The sequence below is a fragment of the Orbicella faveolata genome, unplaced genomic scaffold (assembly GCF_042242905.1).
Source record: "Orbicella faveolata isolate gen_17 unplaced genomic scaffold, um_ofav_v1 contig_13, whole genome shotgun sequence".
Lineage (NCBI taxonomy): Eukaryota > Metazoa > Cnidaria > Anthozoa > Scleractinia > Merulinidae > Orbicella > Orbicella faveolata.
The window spans coordinates 17,746,044-17,762,500 of record NW_028301540.1 but is presented as its reverse complement, the minus strand read 5'-3'; the positions used below and the strand labels follow the sequence as shown (position 1 = coordinate 17,762,500).

The 16,457-nt window shown below is 38.8% G+C and overlaps 2 protein-coding genes across 2 annotated transcripts in view; one reads left to right on the top strand and one right to left on the bottom strand.

Moving 5' to 3' along the window:
* LOC110053627 (uncharacterized) overlaps positions 1-3,146 on the top strand; it is a 9,912-nt gene extending 6,766 nt beyond the window's left edge. Inside the window, exons 7-10 of the mRNA XM_020759919.2 lie at positions 1-169; positions 460-577; positions 921-1,293; positions 1,783-3,146. The exon at positions 1-169 is cut by the window's left edge and continues 17 nt beyond it. Of these exons, the coding sequence (XP_020615578.1) occupies positions 1-169; positions 460-577; positions 921-1,293; positions 1,783-1,836 (714 nt within the window). The 3' untranslated portion in view covers positions 1,837-3,146. The remainder of the gene's footprint in view (positions 170-459; positions 578-920; positions 1,294-1,782) is intronic.
* A 739-nt stretch (positions 3,147-3,885) lies between these two features.
* LOC110053722 (cyclic AMP-dependent transcription factor ATF-7-like) lies at positions 3,886-16,455 on the bottom strand. Its single transcript, XM_020760028.2, has 10 exons — positions 16,159-16,455; positions 15,908-16,004; positions 13,298-13,380; positions 11,252-11,275; positions 8,799-9,221; positions 7,412-7,620; positions 6,101-6,172; positions 5,793-5,889; positions 5,483-5,591; positions 3,886-5,076 (listed from the first exon to the last, which is right to left on the bottom strand). Exons 1-10 carry the CDS (start codon positions 16,231-16,233, stop codon positions 4,865-4,867), a joined length of 1,401 nt encoding a protein of 466 aa, XP_020615687.2. The 5' UTR covers positions 16,234-16,455; the 3' UTR covers positions 3,886-4,864.
* Between the last annotated feature and the right edge of the window lie 2 nt (positions 16,456-16,457).

Below are 16,457 nucleotides of genomic sequence, written 5' to 3'. Positions count from 1 at the left end.
TATTCTGAGTGGTCTGAATTCACTGAGTGCAGCACAACCTGTGAAGGTGGTCAAAGACGCCGAAGCCGCACATGTACAAATCCTCCACCCCAACATGGAGGAAAAGACTGCAGGGACTTGGGGCGAGATGTAGAATACATTGATTGCAACGGTGATGTTCGCTGCTCAGGTGAATGAATATTTCAAGCTGTTGGAGCTTTATTTGTCTTATGGAATGATTATATACTCAGTGGAGTCAGAGGAATTGTAATCAAGAACTGCTTGAAAGAATTCAGAGCAAAATGAAAAATATGTATTTTAAAATCAAATTTGCAAACATTTTTCTCCCTTAGCGGAGTCCCTCCATCTGATAGCATCAGCTACTTTAATTACAAGAGCTGTCTACTTGATTTATGATCAATTAATACTAAACAAGTGAAAAGAAGTCAAAGAGGTAACTGGCGTTGTTTTTCTCTTCAGTTTCAGCTGAGATCTGGATAGCTGTTGGAGTGGCATGTGGTGTATTTCTCTTGATTCTTATCTTTGTTGTTGTTCTTTTGCTGCGAAGACGCAGGAAGCAAGCTGAACAGAGAAATAGGTAAAAATCAATTAATCTTCTATCATACTGAGCTTTTTGTATTCTGAAATCAGAGAATCCTGAAGAGTTTTTTTTTTTAATTCAGTTAAACTCTTGAAAATTCCTAAATACGTGTTTACAGGCGTTATCCATATATGAACCGTCAACTTGTGAATAAGAGAGTTTCGTCATTCCTTGGTGCAATGCGACTTTGATGAAGCTCTTGTCATGAGCTGAACAACAAACATAGCTTGCATGTGATAATTAAAATCCTTTAACTGTAAAAAAGTTAAGTTCATCACATGAGTGGGAGCTAGTGGAACTGTGTTTAAACACTTGGACAATAATAAGCTGTATTTTTTAGGTTATCTAGTTCCAAGGATTCTCAAACAAATGGACACAGCACTATAATACCGCTGGAAGTGATATACGAGGACAAAACAGTGCCCAAGTCCACCCCCAAAGGACAAGCCAATCCGGAATTTATTGGTGATGATGATGATGACAATGATATCTACAAAGCGCAGCTGTTGTTATTTTTGAAGCAGGCCCATTTGATACGACCCAATATTTACCCTGATGAGCAAGATAACCAGTCTGATACCTCAGAATATTCAAGGTCGACATCAAGAAAACCGTCTGCAGTATCTAAGACCAGTGACACAAACGAGGATTACAAAGAAGAACCAGCTCATGACGCCGAGACAAGTCACAAGTCCAACAGCGTAACTGTTGCTGTAAGTTTTTTTCTTACGGTAAAATCAATGTTTTTAGAATTATTGAAATACAAAAGAGTGCCCTTAGCTCATCCCAGAGGCTCTTATAGCAGCACGACTAGACGCAAATGGTAGATTTAATTTATAAGTGTTCGCTTCGTAATAATGGCAAATTCTTTGTCTATTACAAAAATACCGAAGGCAGAAGAAGCAGTACAACTGCTTATATGAAAAGACCCGCATATTGTGGGCATGCGGACGCTCTATCTAGTCCCTAGCAGGGACTGCATTCAAATTTTATTTTGGGCAACTGCATTCCGTGTTGTTTTGAAACACAGCTGGTCGGTACATTGGTCGCTAGATGGTGCTTTCAGTTGGTAGGTTACCTAAAATTTATGGTTAACATATTCTGTTTAATACTTAATAGTGCAAAAAAAAAAAGAAATCGTAAATAAGAACATGTCTGAAGCATTGAACTGAAGCTTCTATCATTCAATTCTTTTCTTATAGGGCCAAACGCTAGCATCGGACGATGAAAAACGACTCCCAACAACAGTATTGTAACTTCAGTGTTATGGTAAGACTGGAGATCTACTGATATAAACCTCAGTTCAATCACGTTAACTTAGTTATGTCAACCAGAGTAAGGCCTAGTCCAAACGTCGTGCTACTACCGTGCCGAGTTCAAATGAATTTGCTCGGCAGTGGCATACATGACAAAAAAACGACAGTGGTTTCAAACGTCGAATTTAATGCAGTCACGCCGACGATCAGAAGAGGTTTGCTTTGCTGAAGACCATTTTAAAAGCTAGAAAGCAACGGCAGCTGACTCAGCAGGCTATGAAATTAGTTCGGCACGACAAGAGCACACCGTTTGAAGTCAAGTCGCGCTACTGCCGTGCGGTACGGCAAGGTCTGCCGTGTTAAGTGTATGTAGTCGTGCCGAACTTAACTTAGCCTGCCGAAGTGAGTGGTTTTAAACGTCGTGCTACTGCCGTGCTTAAGTCCAATTTAATTTTTCAATTTAGTTCGGCACGCAGTAGCACGAGGTTTGGAATAGGCCTAACCCAGAAATGAATTTTCACCACTATGAAAGTGAAAGTTACCAAACAGATCTCTCATGTTTTGAAATTCAAAAGGTTTTCCTTATTTGTCTCAGTTTCCTGCAAGGTCGATTGCACTGATGGACCACGAGACTCCTATATAGCTACCACCACTTTTTCCCATTTTTGGGATCTTAATACACGATCAATTCCATAAATAAGTTAATGTTACAATTCGCTGAATTTGCGCTAAATACGTCAAGTCCAAACGTCAAGTCCAGACTAGGACGCTAAGCTCCCTTGAATTTCGAACTCGCAAAAAATATTTCGCATGATCTCAACATAGCACATGCGAAGATCATAAAAAGCGTGAATGACGCGTACTGTTGGAGGGGAATTACGGTCGTTTCGCCCGAAAGCCAGTTCACCCGGACTGTTAGCTCCTTGGTCAATGGATTAACAAACGAGAAATAAACACGTTTGGTTTGCCGACAATGTGGTCTTTCTCGCTCGTTTAGTTATAAGAAAGAACTTTAACACATCCTTGTTTGGCTGACTTTCAGTCCGGGCGGAGAGACTTATAGTCCGCGCGAACAGGCATCGGACGAACTGGCTATCGGGCGAAACGACCAGTTACCTTGGAGACCTGTTAACAGCACATATTTTGACTAATGATTCGAGGAATTGGTGATTCATAGTTGCATGTCAATAGAGATCGCCTTTTAATTTGTTGGTTGTCAGTTTAAAACTGCCAAGCATGAAATCTTTTAAACTTTCTTCATAGATAAAAGCATAGTGTCTTTATTGTCAATAAAGTTACTATTACTCTTATTTGTCTGTCTTCAAATTGTGTAAATAAACTGCACCGCGCCAAAATTGATCTCCTTTGGGGTTTCATTTAAAATTTTCCATCAGTATGGAAAATTAAAGATGACAGCACCCCGGGGGTCGTCCAGGCTTTTCTGTCCAACATTCTGGACATGTAATACCAACTCAGACAACGAGCCGACAAACCCTTGCACGACGATATAAATTGTGTAGAAGCTAAGACCTAGACGAATCCACTCTCCGGAAAAAAATAAAAGATAGGTACTTTCTTTCTTCTCTCTTTTGTTATCGACAAGGAAACTAATTGTGTCCGATGCGAGCAATCCACACATTGGAGCTCAAAACATAATACACATGCTCAAATAACTAGCCACTGACAACGCAGTTTCGATTGTTGTCCACAACTAAACCCACACACGGGCAATCTCATTCCCAGTCTTCGTTCCCCTTGACCTGCGGTCGGAAAACGAGAGCTCTGGGAGCAACCATTTCAGGCGTGCGCCATAGTTGCAGACTGCACAGTGAAACCGGATGGGCAGAATTCGGTTATTTCAAAATGGTTGCTTCCAGAGCTCTCGTTTTCCGACCGCTGGTCAAGGGGAACGAAGACTCTGGGAACGAGATTGAAGAACAGTCAAAAACGTCATTGTCGATAACTATTAGTTGCCGATAACTTACTCTCTAGCCTTTGGTCTCACACACTGCTTTGTTAAGATAACAAATATAGTTTTCGACAAATGTCTAGTCTGTGGAGGCGAGTGAGAAACTGCACTTTATTTAAGAACACACCAAGGTGTAGCTACAATAAAGATGTTTCCCGGCGACCGTTGTAAAGTGTATCCTTTGTTGGTCGTTATTTACAAGGCTTCATATATTACAACACAATGTTCAAGGCAATCCTAACTAATAATATACTGTGTAAACACACAAGGATTATTAAATCACGTCAGCTAAATCATCAGACTTATTTAAAAGCACCACGGCTTGGACATCAGTTAAAATCCGGTCCGACAGCTCATCCCTTTTGGGCTAAAAATTCGTGATGGCAATTTCAAGTACACAACACCATCACCGGCCCTTACGCAACTGACATAAATAGAATAAAGAAACACAACAGACAAACACTGATGATGCATTTAGATAAGGTAGGCTTAAAACTGGGTTTTTCAGCCGAGTACTTATTAAAACACCGCGGACGCAAACGTTTGGCTCAAGCGGTACAAAAAGACACAGCCAAGACCAGCATACAAACATTAACGACTTACACCAAACAGTTTGTGGTTTAAATAATAATAAACGGAGTTACCATCACGTACGTGCGACACCAGCAGCGCTATTCACTGACACCAACAGCAGTTCAACACAAAACACTCTTATAGCTATTTGTCCTCTATTTACTGGTGCAAACTATGGCATGCAAAAACTCTTTTCTATGGGGTATAGCTGCACTCTTAAAAAGTAAAATAAATTGAATATGTTGGTAAAAACGAGTGAACACTAAATGAAGCGATAGTATTATATTAAGAATGACATTTTCACGAGGTAAGTTGAACAAAACACTCTCACAGCTATTTGTAGCAAGATATTATTGTCCAAATATAATCAGTTCTCTTTGAACTCTGCATAAATAGACATAATTAATTGATATATCTTGACGCGCCGCCGGTCGCACCCTCCTAATGTATGCTGTCTCTATATGTAGCACTGCATGACATGTTGTTCTACACTCCTATAGGATTACTGTTTGTCGTTATCACTCCCTGCGGATTTGAAACAGTTGACATCGTAGTAGCAGCGAGATTTTCTAGTTCCAGGGTAGCTCGGTGAGCCATTTGCGTGAGAGCACTGGTAGCGACATCTTCAGCCGAGGCCGCCGGATCAGCGTGAGAGTTACTTGTTATAACTCCATTTGTTTGCTCACCTACTTGATGATCTGTTGTTTTTGAAAAATAAACATCTCTTGTTAATTCACTGTACATACTGTTCTAACAATACGAGGAAGACTTGACTGCTGTCCTTTATGAGCAGAAATATCAAAGCTTAACCGATAAGAAGGAAATGAGAGCTGAAAATCACCCTTTTTTAACTTCTCTTCACATAACCTAAGCCGAAGAATTCAAGGTGTTTAATTTGACTCTACAATCCAAAATTAACCACACACAGACCAAATATCGCTCGCCATCAAGGTCTTTATGCTTCGCCCAAACACCCTATTGCCTAGCAGCGAGGATTATATATACTGTTGTTAGGTCGCCAAAACAAATACATCGAATTTGTTTCCGTGTTCATAGACTGTAGTTTGCCAATCAGCAGGATTACTGCTCAGTCGGTATACTTACTTAACATCTGATTGTTTCGTTGCTGTGCTATTGTGACGGGGCAGTCCTTGTGAGCCAGAAGAAGAGATTTCAACTGAGCAACTTCGGTTCGCAGAAGAGTTATTTCACCCTAAAGAACCATCAAAGAAAATTTTATCTCTTAGTAAACTGTTCCTGTGACAAAACATTTACTCACAATTTCCCCTTAAAAATATCATTTTACTTACCGTCCAGTAGTCTTAAAGTCGTAATTGATAACATTGGACGAAATTATGTAATTGGTGGAGAGCGCAGGAATATTAGTTGGGGTGTTGAAGTTGACTAGCCTTACCTGCAGATGTGCGTTAGTGTTACTAAGATCATCAGCTTTTTTCTCTAACTGCTGCACCCAAATCTTCCTTTTTTCTCTACACCTGGTGGCTGCAGCTCTGAAAGAGAAGCCAAGAACTTAATGCCACTTCATTACGACACCTACCTTAAATCACGGTGTACAGACATGTACAAAAGTAGAACCTGGACTGGAAGTCATTACCTTGACGTACCTTTTCTATCCTTCCTTAGTTACTTACTGGTTACAAGACCACTTGATGAGAATTTTTCTCAAGTGAAGATACCGTAGTATTTATTTTGTGTACTCACCGATTTCTTTCAAGGAAGCGTTTTCTTCGCTCATCGGGATCCAGCTCATCTTGCGTTCTTCGCGGACGTTTTCTATGGAAAAGCAATTTGATTTAGAAATTCTGTATCGTAAATCAAAGTTAATTCTTTGTAAGTGAATACAGTGTAGTTGCACAGTTACTGCCTTGTAAAACTCGTCTCAGAACACGTTAGGTAGCTACATCACAGATATGCAACTTTTTCAAGTACGTCATATCTTTCTCAGCCATAACCATTCATTTTTATTTACAATTAGATTATGAAGCAGCGATATTAAAGAATGACGTTTCGACGGCTCCATGCCGTCATTCTCAAATTCAAATAAGATACGTTACGTGAGTTCATTATATAGTGAATGTACGTGTGAAGGTCTCAGTGCGTATGATTAAGAGAGAAAAATAATCGATGAATAAAAATACCAAGCGTGGTGCGCTTGAACTGTCAAATAAAAAGTTTTGCTTTTAACGGAGTCAGATTGAGTGTTAAGTGTTGGTTTTTTGTTTTTGATGAAGAGCATTTTATAAATTAAACAATCCAGTTTCCGACGGCATTTCTTGAGGATTGTAAATTGTTCACGGAGATCTTTGTTCCTCAGATTGTGTACGTCCCGCAGGTGTTTACCAATGACAGAATGCTTATGCTCATTAATGCGCTGAAATAGGTGTCGGCATGTATAGTCGACATAATCTGCGTCGAACAGATCACATTTGTATTCATAAACAACGCATCGTTCGTTAACAAGAGGTGGTTTGGGTTCCGTTTTTTATGCACTGAGGCCTTCACACGTACATTCACTATATAATGAACTCACGTAACGTATCTTATTTGAATTTGAGAATGATGGCATGGAGCCGTCGAAACGTCATTCTTTAATATCGCTGCTTTTCATTCTTAATTGTTTATCGAAAACTTTAGTTATTAGAATTAGATTATGAGCTCGAAATTTCGTATCGCATAGGAATCGAGAGCGAATAATACAACTCGCTCAAAACTCTATCGAAATCCTCTCCACAGACACTGCCAAAACGGAAAGCGGCCATCATTTTGTAAACAAGCGCAATTCTATCTACAACTACAGAAGATAGATAGAGTAGCGTAACCAATAGGAGAACGGCATTCGTGATAAAATGCTGGTAGATTTCCCGGGTAGATTTATACAAATTTTGACTTCTAATGCTTCCTTGAGGGTTTACTACCTTAGAAGGCTAGTACATGTAGAATAAATGACATACTGTATCGTGACATCGCTCTTTAAAGAATAAGCGTAAACAAAGATTGCTTGATTTGACTTACGAGGAGCCTGTTCCTCTCTTGATATCCTGTTGAGTGATGTTGCTGTTAGCAACAATTGTGCTTGGATTCTGAGAGTGATTAATATGGTTTCCAGGACTTGGTATTTCATTATGTTGTGATGTTACCATGTCAACTGCTTCTGTCATGGCACGATGGATGATATTATTGGACTGAGCAGCTTGGTGGAGTTTCAGTTGCTCCTTAAGACGCTGCAATTGAAATTTAAAGCAAGCAGAAGAGATCGAGTTGCTTCTAGATTTAACAGACCAGGGCTTGCTGGGTCGCTAATCCATAATAATACTGCGTAATAACAAGTGGAAATGAATAACAAAACATCCCACTAAAAATTCACAAAACTTGAATCAAAATTCACGCTTATTTTGGAACAAGATAATGATGCTTTCCACACTGAGCAATTGGCAACTTTTGTAGCGTGATCTCTTAAGTGCAAGCAGTTTACATGATCATTCAATGTATTTTTTTCCTTCCTTTTCATTGTCCGTGAGCCCACCACGTGACCTGCACATAACTGCCCACAAACAATGGTGTGCTCATGCATAATACCAACTAAATGTGTTTTGCTGCAAATGATATTCTGCTCATGCGTAATTGTAACCACGCTCTTGTGTGAACAATGGCAGCTCGCTTCCCTGAGCTGTCAGAGAGTGTTGTAAATTTAATATGAAAACAAACCTGGTGGTCGAATGACAAAACAATTATTGACCTCGGTAATCAAAAAATATCGTGATTTGTCAGTGTCTCGCAGATCAATTACATGTATTTGCCTCAGCCTTCAGCTTTGGCAAATAATTGATCTGCTTGCCACTGACAAATCACGATATTTTGCCCAACCTCATTTTGTCCAATAATTGTAAAGTATTCTATGGCAAGCTGCAACAGTTAAAACACTGCTTGGAATATTTGCAATAGGTTGCTAAACTAAAGGCAAGTTTGTTTGCCATATGCATAGCAGGAACACAGCTCAGTACTGGGAAAAGCATTTGGGTACAATTCCATGAGCAGAGAAACTGTTCATTTTCCATATCACGAGTGAATCGACTAGAGCATTCAAGTGTAGTAGCCACAGACAGGCCAGGAAAAAACAGAACTACTCAGCTTATTTCAGACTGCAGTAAAACCAAAACCAAAACCAAAACCAAATGAAAGTAATTTCCAGATTACTTTCAACACTTGGTCAATTGAAAACCACTCTCTTTGTCATGTTAAAAATGGAGATTCTAAAATAATGGAAAAAAGCCCTGAATTTACCATTAAATTCAGAAAAGAGGTGATACATGTATGGGCCTACTGGTGGTGGCAAAAGTAACATTATAAAGTTGACAACTTGAAATAAATAAACCACTCAAAATTCTTTGAGACAACAAACCTGTTTTGCACTGCCCATGAAGGAAGGAGGACTACTTGCACTGGGACTGGTAACAATAGCTGGCGTAGGGATGGATGGGATAGGCATTGAGCTGCTGCTGGTAGAGTTGAGACGTCCGTGGATATGGCTTGGCACTGGTAGTGCAGAGGGGACCTGAGCATTAGGAGCAGCTATGGAAGCAGGTATTGCTGGTGGAATATGAGCTGGAACACGTACAAGCACTGAGACTGGAGCAGCAGATATAATTGTCTTCTTTGTTTCTGTAGTTGCAGTATTCTGTACTGGTGGTGCTAGCTCAACCTTGGACGAGGAATCATCAATAACAATAACACTTTGTGTTGGAACTGTGTTGTTGGTAACTGAGGTTTGGCTGTGATCAGAAGGCAATTTAGCTGTGGGCTGAGCGCTTGATGAGTTGGAAGGCTGTGAAGTAAGAAACAATTGCCTTCATGCATTGGAACAATCACAAAGTATTTCAGAGACAATATACGTGTACAAGTAACTGCATCCAGTGAGAGCTAAATGTACAGTACCGGTCAAAGGGACTGCAGCATTACACGCGCGTAAAGCATGTGTACTACATGCACATTACACGCAGTGTCCCCGCAGTGCCCACGCAGTGTCCACGCAGTGTCCACGCAGTGTCCACGCAGTGTCCATGCACCTTACACGCAAATGCACGAAAATATCTGTAATTGCATGCGCGTAATTTCACGCAGTAGACGTGATATTGCGTGTAAAATTACACGCAGTTGTTCAACTGGAACTCATTAAGTGCGTGTAATGACAACAAAATATTAAAAGTGCGTTTAATGAAAACAAAACATTTACCGTGTAACATTTACCGTACTGGACTGCAGTGCGATAGGGTTTAGTCTTTCACCTTCTTACTTCTGGTCATCAAACGTTTGCGATAGAATAGACCAGTTTCCTTTAACCGTAATGTACTGGTAAAACTGGTGATAATATGACTTAAGGATAAACTTATACACGCAACTCATTCTTTCGTCATAGAGTGGTTTTCAACTGAGTATCGTAAAACCCAAACCAGTCAGAACTACTAAGCTTATTTCAGACCGTAGTAAAACCAAAACCAAAACCAAAACCAAATGAAAGTACATGTAATTTCCAGATTACTTTCAACACTCAATCAATTGAAAAACATTCTCTTTGTCATGTTAAAAATGGAGATTTAAAATAATGGAAAAAAGCCCTGGATGTATAACTAATTTTCAGAATTTATAACTAAATTCAGAAAAGAGGTGATACATGTATGCTCTCTTTATCACTGTTACATGTATGCTATATGACCTCAGCATCAGACAATATTACACTTTAGCATTCTGTGTTATACTGTTGTAACACATGTACAAGTGAAAATCAACTCCAATCCGGTATTTGATAGTTTAGCAGAAAACATTAGAAGATATAATTATTACTCATTTATCACATTTTTCCTTGCCCCTGTGGGGCTAATCTAAAATAATACTAAAACAAAATAATATATTCAGTGCATATTATTGAATGTGATATCACTGGTGTATATTACTGTTTGAATATCACTAGTGTATAGCATGTATTTCACTCCACTGCATGGAGGTGCAGTGCCTAAATGGTAAGTATGCTAGACCCCAGTCACAGTGTTGTGTCCTTGCGCAACACACTTTACTCTCACAGTGTCTCTGTCCACTCAGGTGTATTTATAAATGGGTACTGGCATATTTAATGCTGGGGGTAATTCTGTGATTGACTAGAGTCCCATCCAGGGGGGAGTAGAAATACTTCTAGTCACTTAATGCTACGGAAACCAGGATAAATAAATAAATAAAATGAATACATGTAAGCTTCAGCTGTGTGGACCACTTCGCCCGACACAAAGTTTACCTACTTTATAACACATGCATGTACATGCATTTCCTAACAGAATTTGTTTCTGACACCAAAATACAAAGAAATACTTCACTTGTTTATTTCATTAATAATCTTACATAAGTTAGAAATTTTATTGTTCTGGACAGGAAACATTCATACCCCTTCCAAGGAAGAATTTTTTTGGATCGAACCCCAAATCCTTGGGGAACTCCAGATTAGCTTCATACTTTACTTTATAAACAAAGACTTTTGAAACCACCCTCCCCCTCCAAGTTCCAATGACCTTCCTAGGGGTGCATATTTCCTGGAGCTCATTTTGAGGTAATCTGAATGACAAGATATTGTATTGCTCTTTGCTTTATTCATGTGGTTGCCTTGTTTACACTGCTCATCAGAAACACACTACTCGTATCAATGGATGACCAAGAACAATCCCTCCTGAGATTGTTTAGCATAAAGTATTTTTATCAGTCTCATCGATCAATGTACGAGCTAAACAATGAAATGTTGGATAGATGTAGCTTAACATTAGGACATAGTGATTCTATGAACAATCAGCTTGTAGAATAATATAATCTCACCTGATCAGTGGCTCTCTTGAAATCCTGTAAAGAATCACATCACATCAACAACATTGGCTTTAAATAACACTTATAAATAAATATCCCAAGGAGTATTTAACAAAGCAAGAGACTGGAATACAGAGTACAGTCACCTAAAAAAGTTGACCATGTAACTACCACAGTGAAACCTAAACAGGCCCAAAAAAGAGGCACCAAAAACTGCCATTGCCTTTTTTAGCTAAGTTACAAATAACTGGTATCACCAGTGCTGGTTTTGGAGTGGTACAGCGTTAATTGTATCAAATTCTTGTTTATGATTGGTTCACTATAAGCCCGTTTGTTTAATTATGTCATTAGAGTGGGTTTCACAATAATTACCTTTAGTATTGACTCCTCCTGTACACTTGTAAGGTAAAATAATCAAACCTCTCTGAGTCAACACCTTTCATTGTCACCCAGATTCCCAAAATGCCAAATTCTGCTTGCCAAATCACTAGTACCGGTAGTCGGAACCCAATACAAGCGACCACGCTCTTTTACATGTATGGCTAATGGTTTGAAATTTTTTCTTGTTTAACCTCACAATATTTCACAATATTTGACACCCATTATGTAACAAGATGCCTTAAACAACAGCAAGTTTGTTCTTAGATGGTACATTTTATTTAATTATTCATATTACATGTATCTGATGTTCTCATTTAAGACACTGCTGGTTTTACAACTTAGAAATTGTCTAGATGACATCTCTTTGCATTACTACAAACTGAAATGCAAAGAAAAAGTTGTATAATGCAAAAACATTGCATGTATTCTTTGAAACACCCTATAAAACTTTGACCATATTTCTTAATTTTCAACAACTATTTCCTGCCAAAGATATGATAAGATATGGAACAAAGACAACAACCAGACATACAGGCCTTCTGATGGTGTTGATGTGGCCACAGCCAATATTGTTTCCTGAGTACCTTCCCACAATTATTTCCTTCCATGTACTTCTTGTGAGTTATGTTTCATAGTGTATTGACTTAATGCAAGGAAATCTAGACTTATATCCCTTGGAATGAGTCAACAAGTGACAAATAAACTCTACTTTTCCTAGTTCAGAACTTAATGCCGTGTTTTCATGAGAGAGGTTTACTACTGTTACTGCTCACCGAGGTTTCATAACTAAACCGCAGTTATTAGAGAAGCTGTTACATGAAACTAATTAACTAAAGTAGGCCACATACAACAGATGGTTTGAGGTTTTCTCGGAAAACAAGTGCTGCAATGTTGCTCAGAAACTATTGGAAAATTATAAAATTTTGCTTGCAGTGCTGTAGGGTCAAACTCTCCTTATATGTAAAGCTTTGTACATGTATAGTGGAAAGAAAATTTTGATGTCTCGCTGAGCCTCTTCCTGCAAAAAACCTGAAACGGCATCTGCCACGAAGCCCCGGCGACGTGAATGTTTACCAGTACTTCTTCTTATTCAGGGCAGCTTTAAATTCTAACTTTTGCCTTTCTCCTCCATAGACCTGAATTATGATTTTTTCTCTCTATTTGTGGTAGGTCTTCTTGTAGTTGTGCCTGCCTGTACACTGCTACTAAGCTACTGAACTTCTAACAGAAAGGAAACGCTTAGGGCACTTGACGATGAACAGGAAACGGCAGTCCGGGATTTCTTTGCCTAAACATGAGTTTATTTAGCTCTTTTTACCCACTGACTTGAAACCTACTTACATTAGGAGGATTCTTTGTCTATTTTTCTCTTCTTTACGCGCTGCATGTATGAACACTTACTGCCAAGATATTGTGACAACATCTGCTTTTCCTCGGTTACCGTCCATTACTGAACTAAACCATGCCTGATGAGGCGTTCAACTGTTGACCAACATAGGTTGGCTTACTTTTGTTTTTGCCGCCATTTACCGAGCTTTACTACTGTGTTTACACAATCAAAAATTTCACTTCAGTAAGGTTAAAACAAAACCAAGGTAAACATCTCTCATGAAAACACGGGCTAAGACACATCATTCATGTCAGAGTGAAGTAAAATTCAAAATGGTTATTACAAACCTGATCAAATGGATTTTCTAAATCTTGAAAGAGTCCTTCTTCTTCACAGTTCCTTAAGAATCTTGTTGGTGTTGGTGTCTGATCTACAAGAAGAAGCGACAAGAAATATTGAATACAGGGCTTACTCTTTGCAAATTTCCTTCCTCAAAAAAATAAATGAAGATACAATGTGAATATACATGTATGTAACTTAAACCTAGTGAATTGTATTAAGCAAGATTTAGCTCTACAAAATGGGTATAATAACTTGCTTTTTTGACTTTTTGTTATGTATACATTTAGCTGTTTCAAAGGCCACTCTATTCATGCAGCAAACGTAACTGATAAACAAAGTATGATGGGAGTGCAGCATTCAAAACAGTTTTAATAAAGTATGGCAAATGACCTTGTCTACTCACCTCGTTTAGTTTTTACTATTTTGAAAAGTTTTTTTTGCTTACCGTATTTACCTGTGTATTAGTCGATCCCGTGTATAAGTCGACCCCCAATTTTTGAGGCCAAAAACTAGATTTTCTTAATTTCCAGGTAAGAATTTCTTGGAAAACTTATCTTGTATTTCTTAAAATTATCTTTCAGCTACCACAGATATGTAAACAAATCACAGCATGTTTCAATGCGCAGTTTTAAAGCTTATTATGGCACGTATACGAGCGTTTTACCCAGTTTAGCAACACATGTGCATGCAGACTTTTCGATGATAATTTTTGTAAAATGCTCACAAAAATCAAACGAAAGGATTTCAAACAAGCCTGTTTAAGTGCGAAGAGATTAAAAGTGGCTTTATAAGACAGGCAAAACACCAAAGAAGCTCACGACTTTCAGTACGACGCCATAAACAAAGTGCAAAGCGTGTGTTGGGAACTTGGTAGTCAAGCCTTGAAATCGGTCAAGTACTGGTACAGAAGTCCTCGCACTCGTATCCTGCCAGGTTACCAAGCAGAGAAGTTCCAAGCGCGAAAGATATTTTCTCCAAGCGGCTTTACTACAGCTTTATTTAAAGGAAAAATATTGGTTCTTTATGACAAAATTGAGCCAGTGAGTGTCTACAAGATCCAGGTTAAAATTTAACGAATAAATGTTGATGTATTTTAACTTGAAGCTCTGATATGGAGAGACAGATCGCTAAGCGAACGTACATTGTAAACTGTGCTGCCGCTTATCACATGTTTGTTAACATTGAAAGACAATTATTATGCTAATTATTTGACTGGCGCTTGGATCTCAAGTTTTGACCCATGTATAAGTCGAGGGCGAATTTTTGGACCGATTTTTAGGTCTTGAAAGGTCGACTTATACACGGGAAAATACGGTATTTAAGTTTAATGTATTCTTTTGCTTTATGATATTCTATGTATTATGCAAAATAAAATGGTTGTTGTTGTTGTTGTTGTTGTTGTTGTTGCTGTTGTTGTTGTTGTTGTTCTGCATAGCTGAAACCATTTGCCTGTGGCGGAACACTTCAGAGTACTGTATTTGCTATTAACAGGGTTTAAAACTGTTGCGTACAGAAAGTACTTTTTCCATCCAGACTACTTTTCCCAAAGTATAAAACAGACTGGTATCTTTAAAAGCATCAATAAATTTTATTGCTACATTACATGTATATAACAGGCCTGATTATTCTTGCATTTTGATTTATTCTTTCTTATGATCAATTAGAGGACAGTAGATGACATCATTAAAACATTTTTTGCCTCTTTTTTGTGTAAAAAGTCAATTCCACATTGTCATGTGTCTGTTCAGTAATTGATCACAGAAGAAGTCAAAATGTGGTAAGAGCATCGGTGACACACTCGGCTATCACCTGGTGTGCAACTTTTTTTTGTTCTTACCACATTTTGATGCCAGCTTCACTAGAGAGACTTAGGTGAATATGCATGTATCTTCCTCGTAATGACCTTCATTCGTCAACTCCCTTACAAATTTCCAGAGCTGCCAAAACGACCCTTGCCCCTGCCATAGAGTGTCAACCCAACCCAATAACATCCACTGATGTCAAATTCCCACACCCTTGGGAACAATGACTTGTCAAATGTGTGGGGTGCGCCAAGGGTGGGAAGGAGTTGCTGGTGTCTCTATTTGATTGATACTACCATTAACTGTACATAGTTTACAAATAAATATAATATTTCGTGCACTTTATCCTTGTATGAGCAACTGCAAGATATAGTTTTCCCTAGTGTTACTGTGGTTACCAAAAGCGTACTGAACCGTTTTCTCATTCACGAACCACTCAGCAACACAACATACTTCGAGAGGAAAGCTTGAGAAGCATACTCACATGTGCTTCATTAATAAAACAAGGTGCTTGCTACATTTATTACATCAAGACCGCACTACCGTCCGTGAGAATCTCCATGACATGTACCACGTCAAAAATTGTTTGGGATTATCTAAAGAAGAGTTGATCAAGTTTATCCCAAAAAAATTTCCAACAGCAGGGAAGTTATTTGGCGATTAGGAACTAGAATATGGCGGGAAATGCATACTGTCACGTAGAATAACTAGAATGAAGTTAAATTCTTTTATCACAGCGACTCGAACGCGTCGAATTTGATCAAAAGTGATCCTCAGTGACCTTCGCGCAGTCTGTAAACTAAAAAATGTTACCTGCAACAGTTATATCTGATCCTTTTAGCGAGCCGAATTTAAGAGTAAGCTGGTGCTTTTGTTTGTGTCTTTCCAGGTGATCGTTGTTGGCGAATCTCTGTGGAGAGAGAAGGTGAAAAGCTGGCTAAATGTAGGCTTACGTAAGGCTGCGAAAGAATCACAGGTGACGACATCACTGTGAAATTAAACCAGTCGCTTCCAAACTCCCCCAGGAAGAGCTACACACAGGAACAACTGGCAGATAGCCTTACCTGTCCACATCCAGGTGCCGTACACTGGAACGGTTTATCATCGCTCTCCTCCATTTTGAATCCTTCCTTCTTCATAAAGCCTTCGAAAACCGACGCTTTAAGGAGCCCCAGAAGCCTCAAAACTACCAAAATTTAAGAACCCATTCAAGGGTTTACTTGAAACTTTTCTAAATTGTTTAATGTAAAAGAAAATGGAAATTTCCCTCCCAAAAAAGGTGAAATTTCCCGTAAAATAGTTCTTTTCCCTCGCGTCTCTTCAATGCATATTTTTGTCACATGACGTAATTAGATGGAAGGAG